At 47.0% G+C, this 27,853-nt stretch overlaps 3 protein-coding genes across 9 annotated transcripts in view; 1 reads left to right on the forward strand and 2 right to left on the reverse strand.

The window, feature by feature from the left end:
- The window catches only part of DDR1 (discoidin domain receptor tyrosine kinase 1), an 81,379-nt gene extending 77,112 nt beyond the window's left edge, over positions 1-4,267 (forward strand). For all 5 annotated transcript variants that reach the window (XM_053297612.1, XM_053297614.1, XM_053297611.1 and 2 more), the window contains one exon: positions 742-4,267. In XM_053297612.1, coding sequence (XP_053153587.1) covers positions 742-882 — 141 coding nt within the window. In that variant the 3' untranslated portion in view covers positions 883-4,267. The remainder of the gene's footprint in view (positions 1-741) is intronic.
- A 2,398-nt stretch (positions 4,268-6,665) lies between these two features.
- On the reverse strand, positions 6,666-22,298 carry LOC128342869 (nuclear factor 7, brain-like). Of its 2 annotated transcripts, XM_053290916.1 has the most exons (6): positions 21,727-22,298; positions 19,068-19,542; positions 17,013-17,108; positions 15,474-15,707; positions 13,850-13,872; positions 6,666-10,400 (listed from the first exon to the last, which is right to left on the reverse strand). In XM_053290916.1, exons 2-6 carry the CDS (start codon positions 19,494-19,496, stop codon positions 9,686-9,688), a joined length of 1,497 nt encoding a protein of 498 aa, XP_053146891.1. In that variant the 5' UTR covers positions 19,497-19,542; positions 21,727-22,298; the 3' UTR covers positions 6,666-9,685. The 2 variants fall into 2 exon arrangements, with proteins under 2 accessions (XP_053146891.1, XP_053146892.1); XM_053290917.1 differs by lacking the exon at positions 13,850-13,872 and having other exon boundaries at positions 10,233-10,400.
- A 97-nt stretch (positions 22,299-22,395) lies between these two features.
- The window catches only part of LOC128342866 (tripartite motif-containing protein 55-like), a 28,672-nt gene continuing 23,214 nt past the window's right edge, over positions 22,396-27,853 (reverse strand). For both annotated transcript variants that reach the window (XM_053290909.1, XM_053290910.1), the window contains exon 6: positions 22,396-25,983. In XM_053290909.1, the coding sequence (XP_053146884.1) occupies positions 24,825-25,983 (1,159 nt within the window). In that variant the 3' untranslated portion in view covers positions 22,396-24,824. The remainder of the gene's footprint in view (positions 25,984-27,853) is intronic.

A 27,853-nucleotide genomic window follows, 5' to 3' on the forward strand; every position in this document is an offset into this window, starting at 1 on the left:
GCATGTGATCATTGGAGCTATACTGTCCTTGAACATGGAGGATTCATCCTTAGCTATCATGGCAGATCTATCCTCTTTGACTTTGTCTCATCCTTTTAAAAAGCCATTCAAGCTAGTGGTCATCATCCCCTTATCCTGTAGTAATGTGTCTCATTCCTAGATTATTAACTAATAGTGCAAAGAAAGGCTTCCTTTCTTTGTCTTGTCTGCTTAGTAAAGGGGCCGACGATGACCTTCTGGCTTTAAACAGGAATATAGAATACATATGTCTGTAGAAACTCCAGCATTCCCGTAACTGGAAGAGAGTGGCACTGTACAGGTGTAAAGTGCCATCCCTTCACTTTTGCAGCACATGGCATTCAGGAGAGGGGGACAAACGTTGCTGTCGTGGACCAGGGCTTTGATCTAGCAGTGCTTCATCATTGAAGAGAAAGAAGATGTTGGGAGTTTATTGCAAGTCACACATTCTGCCCTTTATCTTAGGTCCCAGTGAGTTAAGGCAACTTACTATTACTTTCGGGTGAGGGAAACCCACTCTGCACATGCCCCGTGGAACTCTTTTCTTTATTTTTAATTGATATGTTCCATGGCGGAGCCCTGACTTTGAAATCTGTTTCAGGAGCATAGGCTTTATATGTCCTGTTAAAATCAAGCCCTGGTTAAGGGAGTCCTGGCTGTGCTTTGGACCTGCTTGTCTCCAGCTCAGGGCCTTCTAACTGGCTCCTTTCCTTCCACCCCCAGGTCTATCTTTCCCGTCCTCCTGCCTGCCCCTTGGCTGTCTATGAGGTGATGCTGAGGTGCTGGGCACGAGAGGCCAAAGACCGCCCCTCTTTCCAGCACCTGCACTGCTTCCTGGTGGAGGATGCCCTCAATATGGTGTGAACCAGGCTGCTGCTGGCCAGTGGAGGCTACGCTGAGGAGTTGGGCAGCATCACAGAGACTGCTGGGGACCTGGATGTAGCTGAGGAGGGTGTATCATGCTCTGGAATCGTCTCCACTGGGCTGCCTGTCAGGATCTATCCATTCCTGACGCTGCCTTTGTCCACCCATCACTCTCATTCTATCCCCAAATCCATCATATTCTCTCCCCGCTATTCCATACCTGCCAACATGTCCCTATTTTCTCATTCAAGTGAACAGGAAAATAGGGACATGTTGGCAGGTATGCTATTCATCTTCAACCTGTTCTTGAGCCTTCCACCCAATAACCCAGAACTGTCATACAGCGATATCTCTCCAAAACATTCTCCCCCCTTCTCTGTTTCCTAGCTTATCTATTCTCCAAAATACCTGATCGGATCTGTTGAATCTATTTTAACCTCAACAAACCAATGTCCTCTATACTCACATTTGACTGTCAGTCCATTCATTTATGTATATACACATACACTTTTTCATAAACATACCTCTACATTCTTCTGATCTATATATGCTTTATATATTCTGATACTTTTTAAATATATCCATTGCATAATTTCCCTTCCTTCCTCCAATCTCTAGGTTCTCAAAGTGTGAGCTGAGCCTCCCTAAGATGTTACTAAAGGGTATCTAGGAGCCCCTTCCAGAACCCATTATTCCAACGCCAAGTCAAGTAGAATTGAGTGTTCTGATTGGTCCAACAGATGGAATGCTCATCCAATCGTGTCTCTCTAGTCTATTCAATACTGGCAGTCACATGCATGCTCCGATGAGAGCTGATGTAGTACAATGGCTAAGAACGTGAGCCTCTGTTGAGATTCCACTTCAGCCATGAACTCACTTTAGACAAGCCACTGATTTCTCAGCCTCAACCCTTTATCTGCAATATGGAGATGATGATGATGGCCTACCTTACAGGTGGTTGTGAGGATTATTGAGATGATGTATGCTTTGAACATTCGGAAGATGCTAAGAATACATATGCAGGCTGTGACTAAGAACTGTGCAGGCAGTTCTTAGAGATTATTCTATCTGAGACTCCAAAGCCAGAGATTCTCAAACTGTGGGGCCGTTCCCCTCCTTGTGGAGCGTGAAAGGGGGAATACTAAGCTCCAGGGAAGAATAGGAACCTGAAGCAGGTGGAGTACTTCCTCCCTTCACCAGCCAAGGCATGAGTAGGTTGAACGCCTTCCAGCAGAGAACCCTTGTTGATGCACATTGTGTTTGTGGAGATGTAACTCCTCTCCTGCGTGTTCCATTATCCCAACATGATATAGGAAGAGCTGCTACTTTGTTTTAATGTCATTTTCCGTGTGTGTGTGTGTGTGTGTGTGTGTGGTGGTGGTGGTGGTGGTGGTCAGAGATATCTTCTTCCAACCCTCTGTTGATTGGCACTGTTGGATTAATATCTAATCCACAGGTCTTTCCATACAGCATTCAAGCTGCATACACACTCTGCTGTGATTGGCAGAATAGGTTTAGAAGGGGGGAGCAAGCTCAGTTTGGGAAACTTTGCTTTAAAACCTATTGTGGTACTTTCTCCTGCTGAGCTTACCCCACTGGGGTAAATGTGATGGCATGAGCTGAATAGTTTGTTAGGTCTCCGTGATATTTGGGGGTGGGGAATATTCACACTATTCTTTTCCCTTGCTCTGTGGAGGCTCACCAGTTCAACCTTTGAGAACTCTAACTGTTCCATTCACCCTGTTTATTCTCTTTCCCCAGAGAGTGTTCTTCTTTCTGCCATTTCTCCTGAGAAAGTGCAGGAGCTTGAACACACTTTGGGCCTTGGATAGTCTTCATATTGGAGACTGCATTTCTGCTTTTAAGATTTCACGACGACTGGATTAACACTGGCTAAACAAGTAGAACACTCTCATCTGAGCACACTGGGATTAACTGAGCACTGGATGTTTGGAGGCTGGAAAAAGTTATTTCAAAGGTACTTCACAAACCCATCGGAGGCTGGAAGAACCCAGTCCTAGCTGCTCTTTAAGGGAAAGGTGGTGGGGAGAGACTTCTAGCTCTTCTCTGTCTTGACAAACGAGAGGGGCAGGAGACTTGACTGGTAAGATCTCACATGGCACAGAACGGATTGGAAGCCCAATGTGATCATGGTACAACCTTAAAAATAATCAACAGGACGAGTTTCCCATCCACTGTATACTTGCACCTTAAGGGATGAGCTGCCATGGGGATCTGCCCGATTACTTGTAAATTCATTTTCCTTCTCCTGGAGACTTGAGGTGACAAGATTGTAGATACTGTACTGTACAAAGTGGCAGGGGAGGGGGTGTATGTTTCCAAAGCCAGCAAAAGCACTGGGGAATGAATCTCTGGAGGTGTTTTTTCCCTGTGAGATCATCTGGAAGGCACCCCAAGAATGTATCCTGAAAATCAGCACCACACTCCACAGCTACAAACGTTGCAGCACTGAAATCTGCACATACAAGCCTGTACACTGATCTACGCTGGATCAGTCTGCACAGGCCTCTCTTAACAGATAACTAATGCAATAAACTTTGCTAATGCCAATGCCGTTTGGTGGGGAGCAGGGGGAAAGGTAAATTAATTCCAAGTGTTTGGTTTCCTAAGCAAAATATATATATATTGCATTTCTATAGACCTAAAGCAGTCCCATTTTGTCACCCATCTTTTAAAATGTAAGGTTTGTTTAAATGGATAGCTGTAGAAAGCAGGGAAGTGGGGCAGGGGGAGAAGGGTAAAGGGGGGGGGGAGAAGGGCTGATGGGAAACCCAACATGCCATTCGAACTGTTCTGAAATAATCAAGAGTGCTTTATAGACAGTGCTTTAGCTGTTTGCAGGCACACATTGGAAAACAATCAAGACTGAAATATAAATCTACATTGAGCAAAATATTTCAAAAGGTAATGACATACATCCCAGTTCTATGCATGTTTACTCAGAAGAAAGTCCCACTATGTTCAGTGGAGTTTTCTTCCAAGCAAGTGTGCACAGGGTTGTAGCTTCCGTCATGACTAACTTTGACTTAATTGGGACAGACTGATTTTTGGAATCTTTTCAAGGATGTGAAATAAGTCATTTTAATTAACTAGATGTATATTTCTATTTGAAGATGTTTCAGCGCTATGTTTCTGTCCATCATTGCTTCTCTGTGTCACCATTGCCTCTCCTCCGCACTGCCTTTTCGATGTTTCTGTGGGATACTTGTAGCTCTTTGTTTGTTTGTATTGTGCATCAGGATATGTACATATTTGAAGAGCAGAGAAAAATAGACAGATTTTTTACACTAATATATAGATGTTTGGGGTTTTTTAGTCCTTTCCATTTATGTGGTGAATAAAGCGCTTTGCATTTTGTACAGTACTCTTGTAAGTGTCAGTCTGTGAACTGGAGGGGTGGGGGTGGGGAGAGGAAATGGGGTGGAATAGTGACAAATGAGGCAAGGACAGCCCTGTCGTGAAGTTGTTGTTATTATTACATTTATATCCCGCTGTTCCTCCAAGGAGCCCAGAGCGGTGTACTACATACTTGAGTTTCTCTTTCACAACAACCCTGTGAAGTAGGTTAGGCTGAGAGAGAAGTGACTGGCCCAGAGTCACCCAGCTAGTTTCATGGCTGAATGGGGATTTGAACTCGGGTCTCCCCGGTCCTAGTCCACTACACCACGCTGGCTCTGAAAAGTGGAACTTAACTGGTAGCAGAGTTGGGACAGTGTTCAGCCTCACCCACTCATACAGCACCATCTTGGAAACATCATTACCTCCACTGCCGCAGGACTGACCAGTGCAGAGATAGCAAAATTGTTGAGGGGAGAAGAGGAGGAGGAGAATGAGTTGACGTGCAAAATCAGGCAGAGACAAACCAGCTTTCACACCAGTACCTCACTCACTACCTGCTACAATTTTACTTACATTCAGATAGGAAGAGACAGATACTTGTAATAACACACACAGGAGTTAAATGGAATTAGCCACTTAAAAAAACAACAACAACCAAACAGGAATTTTCCATCCTCATCGCCTTCTGCCCTCAAAAATTATGCAAGTAGCCTAGAACCAACATGCGGAGGTTTATGTTGTACTAGGCTAAGTTGCTGAATACCCGAGGCAACATTCAGAAATGTTTATTTTAAAAAGAACTACTATGCGGGGGGGGCGGGGTCGGTCATGAATTTAAGGAAAGAGGGAATTAAAAATCCATTCTAGCCATACACTTGTTAGCCACCAGAAATCTAAAATGTTTACTAAGGCAGTGGTAGCCAAACTTAAAAAAAAAACACACCACAAAAAACAAGTGTTCTACAAGCCAACTCCAAGGTTTGAGAAAGTGCTATTTCAGTGTTGAAGATGTGACATTAACAGGACTTACTAGCAAAGTATGTGTCACTGCAGTGTTTCATGATCAGATTTACCTAGCTAAACTGATAATTACCATTTCAAAAACACATAGAAGGAAGAAGCAGAGTGTACCCCATGAGATGCAGTCCTAAGGCTGCCATCTGTACTGACACTGCGCATACAGGGAGAGAGGAAACAGTTACGGGTAACAGCAGGCCTGTGATTACAAGAAGAAAAAACAAACCAATTGCCTTTAGTAAGGAGAAATACCAGGATTAATGAAGGGAACAGTATTCCTCCACTATGACCAAGAAAAAGAGAAGACTGGAATTTTGTCTCTCTTGGTATAGCCATCTTTGCTTGATTTTTGAAAACTCTGCCAAGAGCCAAGTAGCTCTTCCGGATGACATCTCTCTACCAGAGGAGTGAACTGAGAATCTTCCCCAGGCAACTGACAAACACCCCAAAGTTAACAGTTTTACTTTCTTGTATAAACTTGATTTTGACCGGGTTCACTTCCTGTGAGTCCACAAAGCCCTTTTCTCAGGTATACCCAGTTACAGAGGGAAGCACCAACAAGCCCTGCCCACTACACTGATGTGCTCGATTGCCCTGCCTCCAGAATTGGTGTTCCCAATCACAGAGTGAATCTCTCACCAGGTGCAGCATTTGGCTCTGCAAATGAACACAGGACCTGTGCAGTGGTGTTGCTGCGCATTCAGAAGTCCAAGCGCTCTGTGTCAGCCCCCATAGCCAGTTCCCTAACTTAGACAGATGCAATAATTTTGGGGGTCCTGTGACAAGAAGCCAAGGATAGTTTCCAAAGTCTACAGAGCTTGACTCTCATGTGATTATTCACACAGAAGAGCCGCCTGGAGGATACTCGTAACAGAAGACAGGAAGAATGGCAATAAAACCAATTGTAGTCCAATAAAGTAACAAACTGTTGGAATCGCAGGAGCAGCACACGATTTCCATTTCGAAAGCAAAGGGCTAACCATTACGGAGTGAGTAAGGCGGAGGTTTCTACGGCACCTGGACTGTTTTTGAGTCTGTGTTGCCAGGAAATCTAGGGCCAACAAAAGGACGTACTTTTTCACACAGTGTATAATTAATCTATGGAATTATCTGTAGTGATGGCCACCAACTTGGATGGCTTTAAAAAGGGCTTAAGACAAATTCGTGGAGGACAGGTCTATCAGTGGCTACTAGTCTGGTAGCTATAGGCCACCTCCAACCTCAGAGGCAGGATGCCTCTGAATACCAGTTGCAGGGGAGCAAGAGAGAGGGCAGTTTCTCGCCTGTGGGCTTCTCAGAAGCATCTGGTGGCCCAATGTGTGAAACAGGATGCTGGGTTAGATGGGTCTGATCCAGCAGGATTGTTCTTATGTGTTTGGTACTCCCCTTACAGGTACATACAGATATGAATATGAATATGACAGATCTTTATATATCGCATTTCAACAGAAGTTCCCAAAGTGGTTTACATAACAAACCAAAAAATAAATAAAATGGCTCCCTGTGCCCAAAGGGCTCACAATCTAAAAAAGAACAGAAGACAGACACCAGCCATAGTCGATGGAGGGATGCTGTGCTGGGGATGGTGACTTCCAGATCATAAGAGCTGCTTTGGTGGATGAATGAAATCAGGGAACATCTAATCCAGCATAAGGGACACTTGTTATTTCAGCCCATTCCAGTTTCGCAATATCCTACAAAACCAGACACTACAGACTCATTATCAAGGGCTTCCTTAGCTTAGACATCTTCAGATTTCAGCACATCATTTTATATTCGGCCCCACTCCTACTACAAGAGTGGTTCCCAACCTTGAGTCCCCAGATGTTGTTGGATTACAGCTCCCATCATCAGCCCAACAACATCCGAGGACCAAAAGGTTGGGGATGGGAATCCCTGCACTACAACATGGAGGAGAGATTGAGGCTATTCCCATAGGAACATAGGAAGCTGCCATAGACTGAGTCAGACCACTGGTCCATCTAGCTAAGTATTGTCTACTCTGCAGACTGGCAGCGGCTTCTCCAATGGTGCAGGCAGGAATTTCTCTCAGCCCTATCTTGGAGATGCTGCCAAAGAGGGAACTTGGAACCTAGATGTTCTTCCCAGAGCAGCTCCATCCCTTAAGCGGAATCTCTTACAGTGCTCACACATGTAGTCTCCCATTCACATGCAACCAGGGAGGGCCCTGCTTAGCTAAGGGGACAAGTCATGCTTGCTACCACAAGACCAGCTCTCCTCCCACGCCTGATCCCAGCAGCTACACATCTGCAAACCCACCTAAGTAGCCTCCCTTTAAAACGAGGTTCAGGGAGAGTGCGCTCCCTTAACCTCATTTACTTGCTCATGTCATCTTGCAGCTGCAGCTGGCACACTTGGGTGGGGGGGAGGGGATCCCAATATTGCAGCTTCGGGGGGCAGGATTATTGGAGCTCCAGGGCACGTCCTGGCACCCCTATCCTCAGAGCTGCAGGGAGCAGCCGCCAGTGGTTTGGGCGGGTGAGGCAGCTGCCCAGGGAAGCAAGGACAATCATCGCGGGGGGGGGGGGGGTAAGTGTAACCCGCTCTCCCTGCTGACCGCCCCAGAGTTCTTCTCACTGTTCATGATAAGAGCTCCATTGTGTCGTTTTTGACAGTGCTGGAGAGAATAAACAAACTGGTTCTCCCCACTTTGGGCAGTGGGATATGTCTAGGGTGGCCTTTCAAGTAAATCCACAAAACCTCTTGGTCCAGAAACATTTTCACTAGCCAATTTGTCTTTAAATTCCTTCTTAAAACCCACCTTTTCCATGAAGCCTTTGGCACAATGCCTCCTCATTCCTTACTCTCAAGTCCCTGCAATTGAAATCTTTGGCATATTCTCCTCCTCCTGATCTCTGCCTACATTTCCGACCCCTTCATCTGCTTCAATATCTTGCTACAAGCCCCTCTGGACCTATTATTTATTTTATTTTATTTTAACATTTTATATCCCGCTCTTCCTCCAAGGAGCCCAGAGCAGTGTACTACATACTTAGGTTTCTCTTTCACAACAACCCTGTGAAGTGTTTTCGGCTGAGAGAGAAGTGACTGACCCAGAGTCACCCAGCTAGTTTCATGGCTGAATGGGGATCTGAATTCGGGTCTACCCAGTCCTAGTCCAGCACTCTCGCCACTACACCACGCTGGCACTCTATCCTCTCATCCTTTCTACAGCACCATGAACACAACACAAGAAAAAATAATACTGATAATAATTGATCATTTGGGCAAGTTATCATTTTCAGAAACAACTTTGTTATTGGTCATTGTGCTGACAAGCAACTGGCAGATATGTCACCCATTTAGAGGAACCTTAGTTGATTAGTCTAGGAATAAAAACAAAGATAATAGTCTAGGAATAAAAACAAATTTTATTCCTAAATAATATTCCTTATCTAGGAATAAAAACAAAGAAGAAAAAGGCACAGTCTTCCATTTTAGATGATGCACAGGCAGCACCATCTTAGAAGATACATTCCCTCCCAAACGAGAGGAAGAGAAAATGCATTTTCTAGGATGGCCCCAATCACCAGCATTATTTGTTAAATATCTGTCTGTGTGTGCGTGCAGGGGTGTAACTATAATTGGCAAGGGGAGAACATTGTCTGGGGGCCCACTGCCTTGGGTCCCCCCCCCCAGAGGCAAGTCACATGACTGATTCCCCCAGCTGCACACCCGCCCAGGCTTCCTTCAGTTGTATTCATCCTCCGAAATTGATGTGAGTGTTAAGACCTGGAGCTACCAGAACTGCATGTCTTTCTCTAGTACCATTCAATGATTTGCATTGTCCAGAATTTACAAAACCTTTTAAAAAATAATTTAGGATAATGTTCTATTGTGGCACATAGGTTTATACTATGCCCCTCTGTGTGTGTGTGTGTGTATACGTACGTGTGTGTACGTACAAAAAAGTCCCTGGGCAGTTCACAATCTAAAAACCATTAAAACATTAACACAATTAAAACAATTTAAAAATACAAATACAAACTCTAAAACCTAGAGCTTTAAAACTATAAACTAAAAGCCTGGCTAAACATGTATGTTTTCAGGTCCTTCTTAAAAACATTCAGAGAAGGAGAAACTCTAATTTCATTAGGAAGTGCATTCCAGAGTCAGTTGCCCTACTCCGTTAGTCTAACAGATGAATTAACTACACTCTTCAGCCCTAATAATGGAGGCCGGGAGACGTAATAATGATTGTGCTACTCAGTCTGTGCCTCAGATGAGATCTGAAGTCAGCTCTCTCAATGTGTCATCCCTTTCATTCAGGACTGGAGAAAGATCCTTCTCTCAGCACTCCAATGCAATCACTTCTGCAGGAAATTGATAGGACAGCAATATTTCTTTTGTCCTGTCAACTACCTGGAGAACTTTTTGTTGTTGAGAAGAGTTCTACACCATATTCTTACCAATAATAATCATCATAATAATTAAAACCATCTCTATAACCATAATAATAGTTGTTCCAGGGTCCCGTTGTTGAACCAAAGCCATGTCCATGACCTCCACGGTGGGATGTTTGATGTCTATTCTGAGACTCCTTTACTTTGGAAGCATCACTTCCTTTTTGGTGGGTTGACTGTTTCTTTGCAGACCCTTTGCTTTTTTTCTTCTTTTTTCCCTTTTCTCCTTGTTTTGAGGCACAAGCCTTCTTGGGCTTAGGTGGCTCTTTCTTTTTACCAAGGGAACCTTTACCTGGTACTGTGGTGCCAACTTTTGTGTTGCAGCCCAGGCTTGCGGGAGGTGCTTCTCCTGCTGCCTCAGGGACGTTGCTGCCTCCAGGTGGAAGCGTATCTTCCTCTGGTGGCGGTGGGGTACTGCAGGCTGACTCTGGAGAAAAAGTCTCCTCCGTACCGATAGTTCTGAGTTTTTCCTTCCAGGTCTCAAACTCTAGTGACTCTTCCAGCTCTCCAATGGCTGGGTCCACAGGTACAATATCTTCATATAGATCTCCCTTACTGTCCTGAGGTTCTCCATAAGTTTTCCTTGCATTGCCAATGGCTTCATCCCCCTGGCTGTCAGTCTGATTTTCATTATGTTTCTCATGGCCTTCCTTGGCCCCATGGCCATGCTCATCTGATCCACTTTCTGTTTTGTCACTCCCTAGAAGATCCTGGATTCTGAGGGGAGGAGAGAAGACCAATTAATTAATTAAATTTAATAATACCACCAAACCCAGATGGCTCTAGGTGGTTCACATGGATAAAAACAAAATAAACAATCCACTAAAACAATTAAAAATTTAAACCACTTAATAATCATTGAAGGCCATGCTAAAAAATGTGCCTTTAAGGCTTTTTAAAAGGCTGCTAAACATCTTAAGCCTCAGATATCTATCTATACAGAGCGCATTCCACAGCCCAGGAGTAACTAGAGAGAAAAGTTTGGTCCCAAGTGCTGCCAGGCAAGCTGGCAGCAGCCAGAGACAGACCTCTTTTGACCTTAATGTGCAGAAGGTGCTCTCTCGGGTAACCTGGCCCAGTGTTCCCTCTAACAGGGATTCCCAGATGTTGTTGACTAAAGGTAAAGTTGTGCGGTTGAGTCAGTGTCGACTCCTGGCGACCACAGAGCCCTGTGGTTTTCTTTGGTAGAATACAGGAGAGGTTTACCATTGCCATCTCCCACACAGTGTGAGATGATGCCTTTCAGCACCTTCCTATATCACTGCTGCCTGAACATACCAGTGGGGATTCGAACCAGCAACCTTTTGCTCACTAGGCAAGTCATTTCCCCACTGCGCCATTAGGTGGCTACAGCTCCCATAATCCCCAGCCAAAGGCCATTGCAGCTGGGGATGCTGGGAGTTGTAGCGAACAATATCTGGGAATCTCTGTTGGAGGCAACTCTTACCTAGTCCTAAGCCATTTAGGGCTTTAAAGAGAATTACCAACACTTTGTATTTTGCCTGGAAACATATACTTGCGTATGCTTTGCATATTTTTAAAAAAAGGTCCAAGGTTCAGATCGCAGTAACTGTAGCTGAAAGGATACTGGGCAGTTAAAAAACCTAGGAAACAAGCCCTGAAACCTTCCCACAGGCTGTTCATTGCTATGACCCAAAGGATGATAGGGCAGCTATACAGACCATGTAGGAGACAGATAAGTGGATAATATAGGCAATGAAGTATATTCATGTGGCTCATGACCTAGGTGGTTACCTGATGTTTAATGGGAGGTAACTGATAACTGGAGACCTCTTGAGTGTTAGCAGCAGGGGAGGAAGATACCATGTGTGTGTATAGAGAAACAACAATTTTGGAACAGTCAGCCACAGAGAAGAGCTGAGACACCAAGGGAACCTCTCTCTGGCATCTGATGTGGGGCAGAAGGAAGGAGCATGCTGCTTGTGCTTGCCCCCATTTATGCAGTGCTCTGCCCAAATCTGGAGAGTGCTGCCTTCTCTGGGAAGTGGAGAGAAGGCAACTGCTGTATGAACGATAAGCCAGCGAAATATACCAATGGCTGGATTCAAAGATTATGGCCGAAGGATTGCGTTCTTCCCTTTTCTGGTTCTTCCTAAATCAGGAGCTCCTCCTACCTATCCAGCCTCAGAGTGGGGTGCGGGGGATTTCCAGGGACAACCAAGAACATGTCTATGTTTACAGAATTTCATTGCGTTTAACAAGACGCAGAGGCTTTTCTCACAATCATCATGAGAAAGGGCTCAAAGGGGCGAGGGGAGGGAGCCTTAAAAAGCAAACACCCCCCCCCCCCCGGGAGATCTGTCCCTCTTTGCTGGATGCGCAGATTGCACACCCAGAGGATTCTCCCACTGCTGGTTGCAGGGAGGTTTGGGGGCCAGGAGGCCCTCAGAAACCCCATAATGCACTGCGTGGTGCATTATGGGGATTCCCCCCCACCCCGGTGCTGGTGGGGAGCCCTGCAGTCTTTCAGCCCTGGCTGCTTGCAGACAAATGGGGGTGGGGGATGAGGTCAAGGGAGCGCTTGCTTCCTTTACCGCATCTCGAAGGCGGGCTCCCTAAGCGGTTTTGCCGCCGCGCCACACCACCAGGTGCTAAGCGGCTCCTAGCAGTTCTCATGTGCAGGCGAAACTGGGCTGGGCTTCCTTCGCCCGTTGTTGTCTGAGCGTGAGAAGAGCCTCGCACTGAGACCACACAGGCACACACCACGGTCGCCAGTGGTCCCTGCAATGACATAGAAGCCGCCCGGTTATACCTCCTCTTTGTGGGGGTGGGGGTAGCACCAGGAGAAGAGAGCAACAGGATCGGTTTTCTTTCAATTGGTGCTCCTTTCAGCCCCGGCTGCATGAAAAATACACAGGATCTCTTCTCATGTTCACGGAGAAGAGCTCCCTGCAGCTCTTCCGGGAGAGAGGGCTTGCCCGACCCTCCCGGCAGATGACTGCTTACCCTTCCCGGGGTGGGCAGATCGCCAGCCCAGACGAGCAGCGGCTCGCCTGCGGTCCCATGGCTCGCCCAGCAGCTCCGGGGGGGGGGGGGTCAGGCGCAGGGAATTGCCATCACGCGGCACCCCGTTCCCAGAGCCGCAATGGTGAACCAGGCAAGTGCACTGCTGGGAGCGCCCACCCCAAGTGTGCCCACCGCAGCCAGGCACACGAGCAGCAAAATGTGGTTAAGGGAGTGCTCACTCGCTTAAGGCGAGGAGAGCTGGTCTGGTGGTAGCAAGCATGACTTGTCCCCATAGCTAAGCAGGGTCTGCCCTGGTTGCATCTGAATGGGAGACTCGGTGTGTGAGCACTGCAAGATATTCCCCTCAGGGGATGGAGCCGCTCTGGGAAGAGCAGAAGGTTTCAAGTTCCCTCCCTGGCAGCTTCTCCAAGATCGGGCTGAGAGAGACTCCTGCCTGCAAACTTGGAGAAGTCGCTGCCAGTCTGTGAAGACCATACTGAGCTAGATAGACCAGTGGTCTGACTCAGTATATGGCAGTTTCCTATGTTCTTAACCTCATTTAACGAGGAGCCTACTTTGGCGGGTTTGCCATGCAGCCACCGGGATCAGGCATGACCCCAGGGGTTCACATGAGCATGCAAAACCAGGCTGGGCTCCCTTAGCCCGTTTTTGCACGCTCGTGTGAATAGCCTTATTTATACGGTATGTTCAACACACATAAAATCTGTGCACAGTATACACGTGAATATATCTGTGCACATGTACAGTTATTCATGTTCTATGCATGTACAGTAGTATACTTCCTATCTGAACTATGCATTTGAGGGACCTGTACCCATGTACAGTTATTCACGCAAAAGCACATACATGTATGCACGTACAACATGATGTCTGAAAAGGGCTAGTGCTTTCAGTGTAAGTTCCACCATGAACCTGGGGCATAGAGGGGCAGTTTGTCAAGGGCCCCTTCCAAATTGGAGCTGGCCCTACACACACACACACACACAACATCCTAACAAAAAGATATAGAAGGAGGAGATGGGGCAGCTGGCACTGTGGAGCGGCAGGCTGCTGCATCTGTTCAATTTGTCAGAGCTTGGCTTCCCAGCCAACACTCCGAGTCCTCACATGTGTGGAGTTGCCTTTTCTAATCAGAGCTGCTGTCTGTGTGCCATAAGGAGGGTAAGGCAGATACTCACCGTCCCATCAGTTCCTTGACTCCCTGAATGGAAGAGAACAGATAAGGTTAATCTCTGGAACCTCTTGACACAGTAACTTACCCCGGTGCTCTTTTCAAAGCATTCAAGAGTCCAACTCTAATTTTATCCCACTGGGAAAGATCAGGACATTGCACAGGGGAGGATGGGCTGTCATCTGGAGCTCCTTTAAATGGTGAGTTAAAGGTATGGGCGGTTAACCGTTTTCTCTTTTGTTGCGGCCTTGATTCAATTAGCTCCTTCTCTCAGAGCAGCTCTCAGCCATGGAAGAAAAAACCTTATAGCATCATCTGTATGTTTCCCTCCACACAGCTCCAGGGGGGTAGGATTTGTATTTGGGAATTAGTGGGCCATCAGGAGGTGTGGAGGCCCTGGACTTTGGCCCCAAAGTCTGGGGTAAGAGCATCTCTGTGCACCCATGAGGGATGGAGGCTCCCTGGCTCCATGGCACTTACCGGCACATAGACACTCCTACCAAGGGCGGAGGAGGCGTCAAGCATCCTAAGCACTGTGTCAGAGCACTTGCAGCTGAGAGTAGAATGCAGCTGCTCTGATGCAGGACTTAGGATGCACACAGAACCTCCCATCAGTGGAGGCGTCCAAGCGCTGGTGAGTCCTTTGGAGCCAGTGAAGCCACATCCCTCTTGGGTGCACAGCTGGTTCCATGAAATGTACGCCACTGCCTGGTTAATGGGCAATACCTTTTTTTAATTGGGCAAAATGGTTTTATTTTTAAACTTTTCTGTCCTGCTTTCCCTCCACTTTTTATGTTATTTATTTGTTTGATTGATGGATTGATTTCTATACCGCCCTTCCAAAAATGGCTCAGGGCGGTTTACACAGAGAAATAACAAATAAATAAGCTGGCTCCCTGTCCCCAAAGGGCTCACAATCTAAAAAGCAACATAAGACAGACACTAGCAACAGTCACTGGAGATACTGTGCTGGGGGTGGAGAGGGCCAGTTACTCTCCCCCTGCTGAATAAAGAGAATCACCTGCTAACTTGGCCTCTTTGCCAAGTCAGCAGGGGTTAGGCAACCCCTTTTCTGCCAGCTGCTATCTCCAACAAGTTGCCACTCAGGGGGCAACATGCAGCTTCAGAGGAGGGGGGAGATTTTCTAGGGGGAAACAGTGCAGGGGGAAATGCTAACTCTGCACCCTCCCCACATGCCAGTCTTAGTATGGATGGCCCCCCCTACCCTTTAAGAGGAGAGCTGGTCTTGTGATAGCAAGCATGACTTGTCCCCTTAGCTAAGCAGGGTCTGCCCTGGCTGCATATGAAAGGGAGACTTGATGTGTGAGCACTGCAAGATATTCCCCTCAGGGTATGAAGCCACTCTGGGAAGAGCATCTAGGTTCCAAGTTCCTTCCCTGGCTTCTCCAAGACAGGGCTGAGAGAGATTCCTGCCTGCAACCTTGGAGAAGCCGCTGCCAGTCTGCGTACACAATACTGAGCTAGATGGACCAATGGTCTGACTCAGTATATGGCAGCTTCCTATGTTCCTATGTACCCTTGGCTGCTTTTTGCTCAAGAGGCATTTCTGCTCTTCAGCACATCTCCTAATGCATTTCCGGACATGTGTGGGTTGGCCCCAAGAAGCTCACCTTCAGGAAAGCAAATTCATTGGTTTCGTCAAGTGCAGCTCGGATCCCAGAGATGGTCTCAGTATGAGAGGACGTATGTGCTTTCAAATACTCCAGCTTCCCTTCCATTTCCACCTGGTTGTCCATCTTCATCTGCCTCACCATTTCCAACATGCTTTGCTCTCTCTCGTTGAGGATCTCACGCAGATTCTCAAACTCTACGAAGATGCAGCCACACAGATGTTCACTTAAGCTCTGCAGAGGAGTAGAGAAAGCAGATGGTGCTGAAATGGTGACATGGGTGGCTGCTCTGCTCTACAGGAGTAATAATTGTATGGACTGGCTATCATAGGTTGCCAGTTGTATGTCCACATTGACATACAAACTGGCAGCAACATATTCTTATGGGGAATGATTGTTTATATTCACCAGTGCTGCAGAGTCCTTCTGGCATATAAGCAATATGTTTGCCCAAGAGGCATTTTTAAAAAAAATTTCAAATATTTACAGTATATCCCTCCCCTCCAGCATGCTCAGGGCAGCTTACAGTAAAAGCATAAAAACATAAAACCCAAGATAAAAAAACAAAAGAGTAAAACTCAATAAAAAGACATCTTAAAACACAATAAAAGACAGAACAGATAAAAGTAGAACAGCAGCCAGGATTAAAAGAAGGTGATAATCACAAACAATCTTTAAAAGCTCCTTTTAAAAGGAGCATTTTAAGTTCTTTTTAAAACCAAGAAGAGAGAGAGAGAGAGACTGACGAAGCCCTTCTGGGAAGGAATCCAAAGATGGTGGACGGGTGGGAGCACTACTGAGAAAGCCCTATCCCTGGTCCCCACCAACCAGATTTGTATCAATGCTGTGGCCGAGAGAAGGGCTCAACTGGATGGTCTGAGGGCCCTGGCAGAGTCATATGGGAGAATGCAGTCCCAAAGGTATCCTGGTCCCAAGAAAGGTCAAAGCCAGCACTTTGAATCTGGCCCAGAAGCAAACAGGCAACCAATGATGCTGCCGCAGGATAGGTCTATTACTTGTGTAGTGACTAGCACCTACAAGCATCCCTGCAGCAGCATTCTGGACCAACTGAAGATTCCGAACAGTCTTCAAAGGCGACCCCACATAGGGTGCATTGCAGCAGTCCAATCTGGAGACCAGTTCATGAGTGACAGTGACCAGTTCTGCTTTCTTCAAGTAGGGTTGCAGCTGGTGTACCAGCCAAAGCTGGTAGGAGGCACTCCTGGACACCACCGCTGCCTGGGTCTCCATGGACAGCAACGAGACCAGGAGAACCCCCAAGCTATGGACTTGATGTTTTCAGGGAGAGTACAACCTCTTCCAGGACCAGATTTACTTCGCTGCTCGATTTTACTGACCCCAAACCCTTCTGTCTCATCAGGACATCAGCTGCCTCTCTGACACCAGCGGATTTAAATAAGAGGTAGAGTCCAAACCGCAGACCAAACCCACAGATATACTGAATATATACGTGGATATACCCACAGTATATCCACACCTGTCTATGGAGGCTCCATGTAGTTTCCCTCTTTCGTTTACCTCCAATTCCTCTATCGCCTCCTGCTGACGAGACTGGTTTTTTGTGGCCCATTTCACGCCGTCCTCCAGGGGCTCCAGGGAGGCTTTCAGCTGATCCTGTGCAGCCAACCATCAATCAATCAATCAGGGCACACAAAAAGAGTAAAAGAAATTAGCACAGGAAAAGGAAAACTGGCTCCTCAACCCAACTTGCTCCAATACACCAGAACCCCACCTGTCCTTCTGAACGGCTTCAGCCCTCCAGCTGTTATTGGACTACAACTCCCATCACCCCTGATGACTGGCTGCTATGGCTGAGGATGATGGGAGCTGTGGTCCAATAGCTGGAGGGCTGAAGCTGTGCAGCCCTGTTCTAGGGAGCGCTCCAATTAAGGCTGCAATCCTGACCACTTAGGAACATAGGAATCTGCCATATACTGAGTCAGACCATTGGTCTATCTAGCTCAGTATTGTCTACACAGACTGGCAGCGGCTTCTCCAAGGTTGCAGGCAGGAATCTCTCTGCTCTTCCCAGAGCGGCTCCATCCCCTGAGGGGAATAGCTCATGGTGCTCACACTTCTAGTCTCCCATTCATATGCAACAAGGCCGGACCCTGCGGAGGGGACAAGTCATGCTTGCTTCCACAAGACCAGCTTCCCTCTTACTTACTATGAAGTAAACAGCACAGTGAGCCTTACTTCTAAGTACACATGCTTAAAGCTGTACTGCATGCCTTTATCACTGCTGGGTGGCCTATGCATGCTTCATCACTTGATAACTACAGCATCAGGAGATGACTCACATGTGCGAATGAACTGCAAAACACCACAGGGAGAAGTTTCATAGGATTATCCCCTCAGATTGCCACAATGAAAAGTGTCATATTTGGGTGATGACTCTTTTCAGTGTGACAGCCTGAGCAATGTTCCCTCTAAGGCGTGCATGTGTGCATGCACTCACATGGTTTTTGATGTCCACTCAGTTAATTTAGGTCCTGCTCAGGTTGAATCAGGAAGGCCCCACTCTGAATGCACATGCGCGCACACTGCCTTGATACTGCCGCTCAGAACAAATCTCATTCCGCAAACAGATGAAAAAAAATTAGAGAGAACACTGAACCTGTGGCTACTTGAAACCCTCTCTCTGTGTGTTTGCTCCATGATGGTTCCTTCAGACATGCAAATAATTGTTTGCACATTCTGGGTCATGTCATATGTAACTGCAAAGGTCTGTGATTGGATCTCTCAAGAGGCAAGTTACATCATCAGCGCAGCACAGCACATGCAATCAGGATGTGCACACACCACAAGTGTGCACCCCGCCCCCTGCCTCCTAATTGTATGGCTGGGGTGGGGGGTTGATCCAAACCACTTCTCTACTTGCAGCCCAGAGGAGCAGTTCAAATGAACCCTTCCCTCACGTGGTTAATGAAGGTGCTCCTGCACTTTAGGAGTAAGGAAAGATGAGCATGCTCATGGTGCACACACTGATGTCAACAGAAAACTGCACCTGGATAGCAGTCAGTGCTCAAATTACAGGGATGGGGATAGTTAGAGGGGCTTCTGCTCTCTCATACCTGCCAACAAATCCCTGTTTTCCCATGCACCTTAATGAGAAAGTAGGGATATGCTGGCAGGTATGCGCTCTTATTTATTTGCTTGAGTTTACAGTGTTTAAAAGATAGCCAGAATTAGGCCCAAACTGAGGAGAGACGGGGGTGTGACTTGAAGGTTTCCTCAAGCCCCACCCCCAATCTTTGCTGTTATAATTTGAGCACTGCAGCATGTCCCAGATTTGGAATTTGTTCTACTCTACACAGACCTCTAGGGCACAAATCCTATTTTTCCGGCACTGGTTCCCACCTCACCCAAACAGCAGTGGCCAGTCTGAAACCGGAAACAGCAAACGGTCTGCATGGGGACTGGGGCCAATTAGCATCTACGGTGAGATCCAGCACCCAGTCCCAGGAATGCACTGGCCCTTGTCCTACAATCTCATGAGTCCCAGCACTCAGCCTTCAGTGCATTCCATAAGCTTCCAGTTGGATTCCCAGAGGACTCTTGAGTGTCTCCTACCTGATAACGTTTCACAGCGTTCTTGATCGGCAAAAAGCTATGGCCCTGATGCTGAGGCAGGTCCCGGCAGATCACACAGACAGGGGCCTCATCCTGGCTGCAGAAGAGCTTGAGCGGCTCCTCATGCTCCTCACAAAAATACCAGCTCCCAGCCCTGCCAGACTGGGACCCCTCCTCCAGCCTGAGCAGCCGGGCCTTCTCTGCCAGGCTGGCCAGGAGTCTGTTGCGAGTGGCGCCTTGAAGGTCAAAGGGATCTCGGCATTGCGGGCATGTCCCTTGATGCTGCCCCTTGGGGACAACACAACTCTCCAAGCAGGACAGGCAGAAATTGTGTCCACAGGCCAGGATGTGGGGGTCCTGGAAGAAGGAGAGGCAGATGGGGCAAAGCAGGTCTTCAGCAATACTGGACACTTCCAGGACAGAGGCCATTTCAGATGCTCCAGAGCTCCACAGCGACTTAGAGGGTATCTGCTTCCTGTAGATATAAAGATAGGAAAATAAGATGTATAGAAAATAAGTTTTTTTTTTAAAAAAGCATTCTAATTTCATTTAAAAGCACTGCATTTTAAAATAACTGGAATTAGGTGGAGCGATTCAGCCACAAACATTTATTTAGTACTCTGCCCCCAACTCACATATCTGGGCAATTTACAACAAATGTGACATAAAATCAACAGAGTTTACAACAAATCCACAGCACTACAAAGCTAGTTCAATGTTTGGATGCATAAAAGTGTCTTAAGGGTCTTTTTGAGAGCTCTTAGAGATGGGGAGGCTCTTATTATGACAGGGGGAAAGCCTCGGGACAGGAACAGACAAGACATCACTCCCTGGAGCAATCCATCCTCAGAGGCCTCTGTTGGCTGACTGAGTGTTAAAGGAGATGAACTAGTCCCCTAACTTAGTCCGACTCCAGAGACCCCAGGAAAAGCTGGGATATGGCGAAAAGGGCTGGAGGGGAGTTTGCAACAGGTGTGTTGCTAGGTACAGAAGCGATCTGGGGCTCACAGGTCCTCTCCCTCCCCCCATCATTAGTCTTTGTTTTGTCGTGGCACTGTTTGTTTCAATTTATTCTTCTTCCTCCATCCTGCCCTCTAGTTGAGTGTGTTTTCTTTTGCCTTGCCACTGTGTCATCTTTTTTTTTTTTAACTTCCCCACCACCACCAGCACCTCTGGTTCCTCATTTAGCCCAGTGTGTGTGTTGCTTCTGGGCACAGGTTGCTGGGCTACCAGAGCCAGGGATGCCACCACCCCAAGAGGGCTCACAGCTCCAGGAACACCACCTTCTCTTCCAGGAGTGCCATAATGGAAAGCGGAAGGGCAGATGGAGCACCTTCTCCCCACTGCCTCTTCTGCTCTTGTCTGATGCATGCCTCCAGACCCTGACCCCTTCATACTCCAAACAAGAACACTTGGAGGGGGCAGTGAGGAGGAGAGCCAGATATCCAGGGCACCCAGCAAAACAAAGTTTACGCAAGGCTCCATGTGGAAAAGAGCCGTGTTAAAATCAGCAGGCCATGCAGCTTTTCCCAAGAGGCTTACAGATGTGACTCATGTGTTCTGAATGAACCACGTAGGCAGGAAACTTCTCACTGTGGTCTAAGCAAGGGGTGTTGGCTGGACTCAAGTTGAAAAGTGGCTGCCAATCTGTTTCTGTATCCAATTCAAGATGCTGGTTTTGACCTTTAAAGCCCTTAACAGTTTGGGCCTTGGATATCTGAAGGACCAACAGCTCCCCAGGGTTTCTGCCCATCCAACAAGGTCATTGCAGGCGGGGGCTTTGTTTGCTCCCTGTCTCAACACTGAGGGAGGCAAGTGAGACGGGGCCTTCTCTGTTGTGTGTGTCCCCCCCCCCCCCGAATGCTCTCCCAGGGGGTGTCTGTTCTTGGGTGTTTGTAGCTGCTTTTTAAAAACCTAAAAACTCTTTTTCCATTCAGGCTTTTACCCCTCAGGAGTTGCTAGTCCCTCCTTTCCAGCCACTCCAATTTTGTTTTTCATGGCTGTTGTTTTGCGGGGTCTGTGTGTGTGTGTTATGTTTTTATGGTCTCAACTGATTTTAATGTGATTTTATGGACTTTTATTGTATTAACTTTTGTAAATTGACTCGGGGAAAGTTTTATGAGAGGCAGTTTATAATTTGCACAATAAACAAAGAGATGCCCGGACAGCGTGTCAGGATGTCCTTCAGTGACAGGGATGGGGGGGTGGGGGTGTACTCTCGTCCTGATTGCATGTTGCACAACTGGCATTGGTTTGGAGCTACTGGATCTGGATCTGATGGACCTTCCGTCTCCAGGTTCACTTTGAAAGTGAACGCATTTACAGTCATTCACACAAACGCATGCACAAGTGTACAGAGACACATGCATGCCAGTACAACATCATGCCTGAACACTAGGGCTTTTGGATTTTAGCTTATGTGGCAGATGTTAGAGCAAGCATCCCTTCCTCTCTCTCAGCTGCTCTTGCTTCCCTGGGCAGCAAAACGTTTTGCGTCTTCGCTTTGCGCAGCTATTCCGTACACACATGCAAGTTGCTAAGCGTACCCATGGACCTGCGGGTTGTCTGCAGCCCACCCGTGGCAAGTGCCCTGGCCCAGCCTCCCCCCTGGCCATGGAGCTGTGCGTCCCCTTGCCCAGAATGGAGGTTGCCAGCTTACCTTCCAGGAGACGGGAAAGGAGCGAGGGTCTGGTGGGGACAGCAGGAGGGTGCGCAGTTGGCGGAGGATGAAAGTTGTCGTAGCCAGCAGTGGAGGAGGAGCAGGACGAGCAGCAGGGCTGTTTTCCTTCCCTCGTGTGTGTGTGTATGTCTTCCTAGCTTGCCAAGTCCACAGGCCCTGCCTTCCTCTCAGCAGGGCCCGCACAAGTCGCCCCACTTTAGCACCTTGTCCGTCCCTCCGTCTGCGTCTTCCGCTTCTCTGCTGCCCGGGTGGCACTTAAGTTTCGATTTCTCTTTGCTGAGCTGTAGTTCCTCCCATGCATGTTGAGTCGGAACAGTGGAAAAGCTGGCATGGATTGCAATGGGCTGGAACAACCCCTTAACAATCCAACTGGATGCCCCAAACCTTGAGCTGTGTTAGAGACACTTCGGAAACAACCTTTTAGAACTGAAAGCTTTATGATGTTATACTTTGATCAACCCCTTCATTCACACGCAGGCAAGAACGGCCCGAAACGGCCCAGAGTGGCACCGAACACCCATTTCATATAATTGCTTTCTCAAAAACTGCAGGAGGTTTTGTTTAGTTTAGGGATGGAATCCATGCTTTTGGGGAAATCACCATTAATCAGTTCCCAGCCAAAACCGGAAATGAAATAGCCAAAAAAGAAACATTTAAAAAGTATTTATTTAATTAATTTTATTTAACAAATTTGTATGCCACCCACTGCCGAAGTCTCTAGGTGGTTTACAGCATAAAACAAACCAAGAATATAACTGTTAAAACATAAAACCAGATTAAAATGTCCATAAAAACACTAACTAACTAAAAAGCTTGGCTGAAGAGGTGTGTCTTCAGTTGTTTCTTAAAAGTCAACCGGAATGGAGCAGCTCTAATCTCAGCAAAGTGGATTCCACAGTTAGGGGCAACCACAGAGAAGATGCGTCTGAGACGCTACCAGACGAGCTGGTGGCATGAAATCAAACGACACAAACAAAACAAAATAGCAGGATAGGAACATAGGAAGCTGCTTTATACTGAGTCAGACCATTGGTCCATCTATCTCAGCACTGTTTGCACAGAGTGGCCACAGCTCTCCAAGATTTTCGGCAGGAGTCTCGGAGACACCTGAGATTGAACGTTTCTGAACAAAATCTGCCCAGTATTCAGGGACGTATCTAGGGAAAATAGCACCTAGGGCAAGCACTGAAATTGCGCGCGCGCACACACACACACACACCGTCCAAACACCAGTGTTTCCCATAGTCTGGGAAACATACTAGCGGGGATTCAAACCTGCAACCTCTGGCTTGCTAGGCAAATCATTTCCCCGCTGCGCCATTAGGTGGCTACTACAGGGCTTAAAAAGGAACATCCATTATGTTCCATGGAGGCATCAATTATAAAAAATGAAGGCACCCATTGTATTCTGCTGTAAGAAACACATTTTGGAAAAGTCACATCTAACAACCCTGAGGACAAACTTTACTCTCTATTTATTGCATAAGCAGCTTCCTCACTGGCTAAGCAATATACAATTATACAGAAGCAGCAAACATGACCACAAGCACTAATCAATATTTTCATTTAGCTACAAACAGAGTTTGGGGAGGGGGGCAGAGAAGAAATGCAACATACATACAATCCCTGCAGAAACTTGTCATATCCCCAAATTCTCATGCAATCTTTTGCCAAATTAAAAATTGCCAAATTAAAAACTCTCCTCACAGATATGTCCGTACGCAAATAACAGAACAGAAACCCACCCAGCCACCTATCCCAGCATGGCGCATCACTTGCCTCCATCTCCAGCCCCAGGACTAGGAGGGTCCGTCCCTGTCGGGACACGGAACTCCAATACCTCCGCCATGGAAGAGCAGCAAAAGGGGCTGGGTTTGCTGCGGGCGGTCTGGGCACCAGTGGGCGGGCGGGCGCTCTCCCATTGGCTGTGGTCCGGAGAGCGTGTGCACGGCGCCCCGCCCACCCGGGCTACTAGGAGCTCCCCCACCCCAGCAAGCACTGCTGTTTATTTCAGGCAGCGTTTGCTGCCTGAAAGCATCTTGGACAACAAAAGAAAAAATAATACTGATAATTGATCATTTGGGCAAGTTATCATTCTCAGAGACAATCTTGTGTTATTGGTCATTGTGCTGAGAAGCAACTGGCAGAGATGTCACCCATTTAGAGGAATCTTAGTTGATTAGTCACATGAGCTTTCATCAATTAACTAGTTTATTACATCTGCATAAGTGTATCCAGGAATAAAAACAAAGAAGCAAAAGGCACACAGTCTTCCATTTTAGATGATGCACAGGCAGCAGCATCTTAGAAGACACGTTCCCACTCAAAAGAGAGGAAGAGAAAATGCATTTTCTAGGATGGCCCAAATCACCAGCATTATTTGTTAAATACGTGTGTGTGTGTGTGTGTGTGTGTGTGTGTGTGTGTGTGTATAAAAAAGTCCCTGGGCAGTTCACAATCTAAAAACCATTAAAACATTAACACAATTAAAACAATCTAAAAATACCAATACAAATTCTAAAACCCGAAGCTTTAAAACTATAAACTAAAAGTCTGGCTAAACAGGAATGTTTTCAGGTCCTTCTTAAAAAAGGAAGAAGGAAAAGCTCTAATTTCATTAGGAAGCGCGTTCCAGAGTCGGTTGCCCTACTCCATTAGTCTAATAGATGAATTAACTACACTCTTCAACCCTCATAACGGAGGCCGGGAGATATAATAATGACTGTGCTATGCAGTCCGTGCCTCAGATGAGATCTGAAGTCAGCTCTCTCAATGTGTCATCCCTTTCATTCAGGACTGGAGAAAGATCCTTCTCTCAGCACTCCAATGCAATCACTTCTGCAGGAAATCGGTTGGACAGCACTATTTCTTTTGTCCTGTCAGCTGCCTGGAGCCTTTTCGCACATGGCTTCAACTCCTAGTGTGGTTGCGGGATATCTGATGAGTCCATCCCCAGTGAATTTTTTGTGTGTGCACATACAGACAAATGTTTGTGTTGAGAAGTGACCCACATCATATTCTTACCAGCAATCATCTAAACAATCATAATGATAACCATAACCATAATAATGTTTGTTTCAGGGGCCTTTTGCTGAACCAAAACCACGGCCACAGCCACGAGCCTGTCCATGGCCACGGGCCTGTCCATGGCCACTGGACTGGCCACGGCCCTGGCCCTGGCCACGGCCCTGACCCTGGCCCTGACCCTGGGCCTGGCCACGGCCTTGACTCTGAGCCTGGCCACGGCCCTGACCCTGGCCATGGCCCTGACCCTGACCACGGCCCTGACCCTGGCCCTGCCCATGGCCCTGGGCCTGACCCTGACCACGGCCACGGCCCTGACTCTGGCCCTGGGACTGGCCACGGCCCTGACCCTGACCACGGCCCTGATCACGGCCACGGCCCTGACCACGGCCACGGCCCTGGGCTCCACGGTGGAACATTTGATGTCTATTCTGAGACTGCTTCATTACTGAAGAAGCTTCACCTCCTTTGTGGTGGGTTGACGATTTATTTGCAGAGCCTTGATTTTGTCTCCAGCCTCCTTGTCCTGAGTCAAAAGCTTTCTTGGCCCAAGCCTGTTGATGAACTACAAAGAAAGCACAAGCCTGTTTAGGCCTGGAGTACCAGGAACCTTCACCTGGTACTGTGGTGCCAACTTCTGTGTTGCAGCCCAATTTTGCTGGAGCTGCTTCTCCTGCTGCCTCAGGGACGTTGCTGCCTCCAGTTGGAAGCATAGCTTCATCTGGTGGTGGTGAGGAACTGCAGGCTGACTCTGGAGCAAAAGTCTCCCCCGTACCAATAGTTCTCCAATTTTCCTTCCAGGTCTCAAACTCTAGTGACTCCTCCAGTTCTCCAATGGCTGGGTCCACAGATATAGAGACATTGCTGCCTTCAGGTACAAATGTATCTTCCTCTGGTGGTGATGGGGAGCTGTAGGCTGACTCTGGAGCAAAAGTCTCACCCGTACCGATAGTTCTCAGAATTTCCTTCCAGGTCTCAAACTCTAGTGACTCCTCTAGCTCTCCAATGGCTGGGTCCACAGGTACAATATCTTCATATATACCTTCCCTACTGTCCTGAGGTTCTCCATAAGTTCCCCAATCATTGCTGATGGCGTCATCCCCCTGGCAGTCAGTCTGATTTTCATTATCTTTCTCGTTGCCTTCCTTGGCCCCATGGCCATGCTCCCCTGATTCACTTTCTGTTTCGTCACTCCTTAGAAGATCCTGGATTCTGAAGGGAGGAGAGGAGACTATACCATACCAATTAATTAATTAAATTTAATAATACCATCTAACCCAGATGGCTCTAGGTGGTTCACATAAGTAAAAATAAAATAAATAACCCATTAAAACAATTAAAAATTAAAACCATTTAAAAACCATTGACCAGGCTAATAAAAGTGCCTTTAAAGCACTTTTAAAGGCTGCTGAAGATCTTAATCCTCAGATATCTATCTATACAGAGTGCATTCCACAGCCCAGGAGTAACTATAGAGAAAGCCAGACAAGCTCTCTTGGCCTTGGCCTTAATGTGCAGAAGGCGCTCTCCTGGATAACCTGGTCCTAAGCCATTCAGGGCTTTAAAGTAATTACCAACACTTTGTATTTTGCCTGGAAACATATACTTGCATATGCTTTGCATATTTAACAAGTTGTTCTAGTAAGAACTAATTAGCCTACTTTCCTTTCACTGTCTCTACACTGGACTAAATTTGGTGCAAATCTAGGTCCATAAGTTAGATCTCTTGCGCCTCAAATGTTCATGTGTCCGCCATCTTGGGTCGGGGTGGATGTCATCATTACAGACTGCACCATTGAGGTGTCCCTGTGTGCCATTCACTACAGCTGTTCCAAATTTGATTCAATTTGGTTAGACAGTCCTCAAGTTAGTGCACTTGTGCCTCAAATGTTTATGCATCTGCCATCTTGGATCAGGGTGGGTGACATTATCACAAACTACACCATTGGGACATCCCTATGTGTTCACTCAGCTGTAGCAAATTTGGTTCTAATTGGTTAGACTGTCCACAGGTTAGTGCCCTTGCACCTCCAAAGTTTACGTATCCACCATCCTGAATTGAGGTGGATGACATTGTCACAATCTTCACCGTTGAGGTGCCCCTATGTGTCCCTACAGCTGCAGCAAATTTGGTTCAAATCAATTAAGCGGTTCACAAGTTAGCCCACTTGTGCCTCAAAAGTTTATGTGTCCACCATCTTGAATTGGCGTGGATGACATTATCACAAGCTATGCCACTGAGGTGTCCATTTGTGTCACTCAATGCAACTGTACTCAATCTGGTTTAAATAGGTTAGGCAGTCCACAAATTAGCCCACTTGTGCCTCAGATGTTCATGTGGCCACCATCTTGAATGGCATCATCACACACCACGCCATTTGGGTATCCCTATATCTGTAGTAAATTTGGTTCAAATGGGGTAGGCAGTTCACAAGTTAGCCCACTTGCACCTCAAAGGTTTACGTGTCCACCATCTTGGATTGGGGTGGATGACGTCATCACAAACTACGCCATTGAGGTGTCCCTATGTGTCCCTACAACTGTACCCAATTTGGTTCATATTGTTCCAGGCGTTGAGAAGTTGATAGGGAGGGACACACGGACACACGCAGAGAATGCCGGGTGATTTCATAAGCCTGCTGGAAAGTAGGCTAAAATAAAGGTCCAAGGTTCAGATCCCAGTAACTGTAGCTGAAAGGATATTGGGCAGTAAAAAACAGAAACAAGCCCTAAAACCTTCCCAGAGGCTATCCACTGGTATGACTGCAAGGATGATAGGGCAACTATATAGACCATATATAGTTATAAGATAAGTAAGTGGAGAATATAGGCAATGAGAAGTATATTCATGTGGCTAATGGCCTAGAAGGTTAACTGATGTCTATTAATTTAATGAGTGATAACTGGAGACCTCTCTTGAGTGCTAGCAGTAGGAGTTGGGGGGAAGATACCCCGTGTGTGTGTGTGTGTGTGTGTGTGTGTGTGTGTGTGTGTGTGTGTGTGTAAACAACGATTTTGGAACAGTCAAGACAAAGAAAGAAAGAGCCAAGACACCAAGGGGACCTCTCTCTGGCATATGAAG

Source organism: Hemicordylus capensis, chromosome 2, assembly GCF_027244095.1.
Source record: "Hemicordylus capensis ecotype Gifberg chromosome 2, rHemCap1.1.pri, whole genome shotgun sequence".
Lineage (NCBI taxonomy): Eukaryota > Metazoa > Chordata > Lepidosauria > Squamata > Cordylidae > Hemicordylus > Hemicordylus capensis.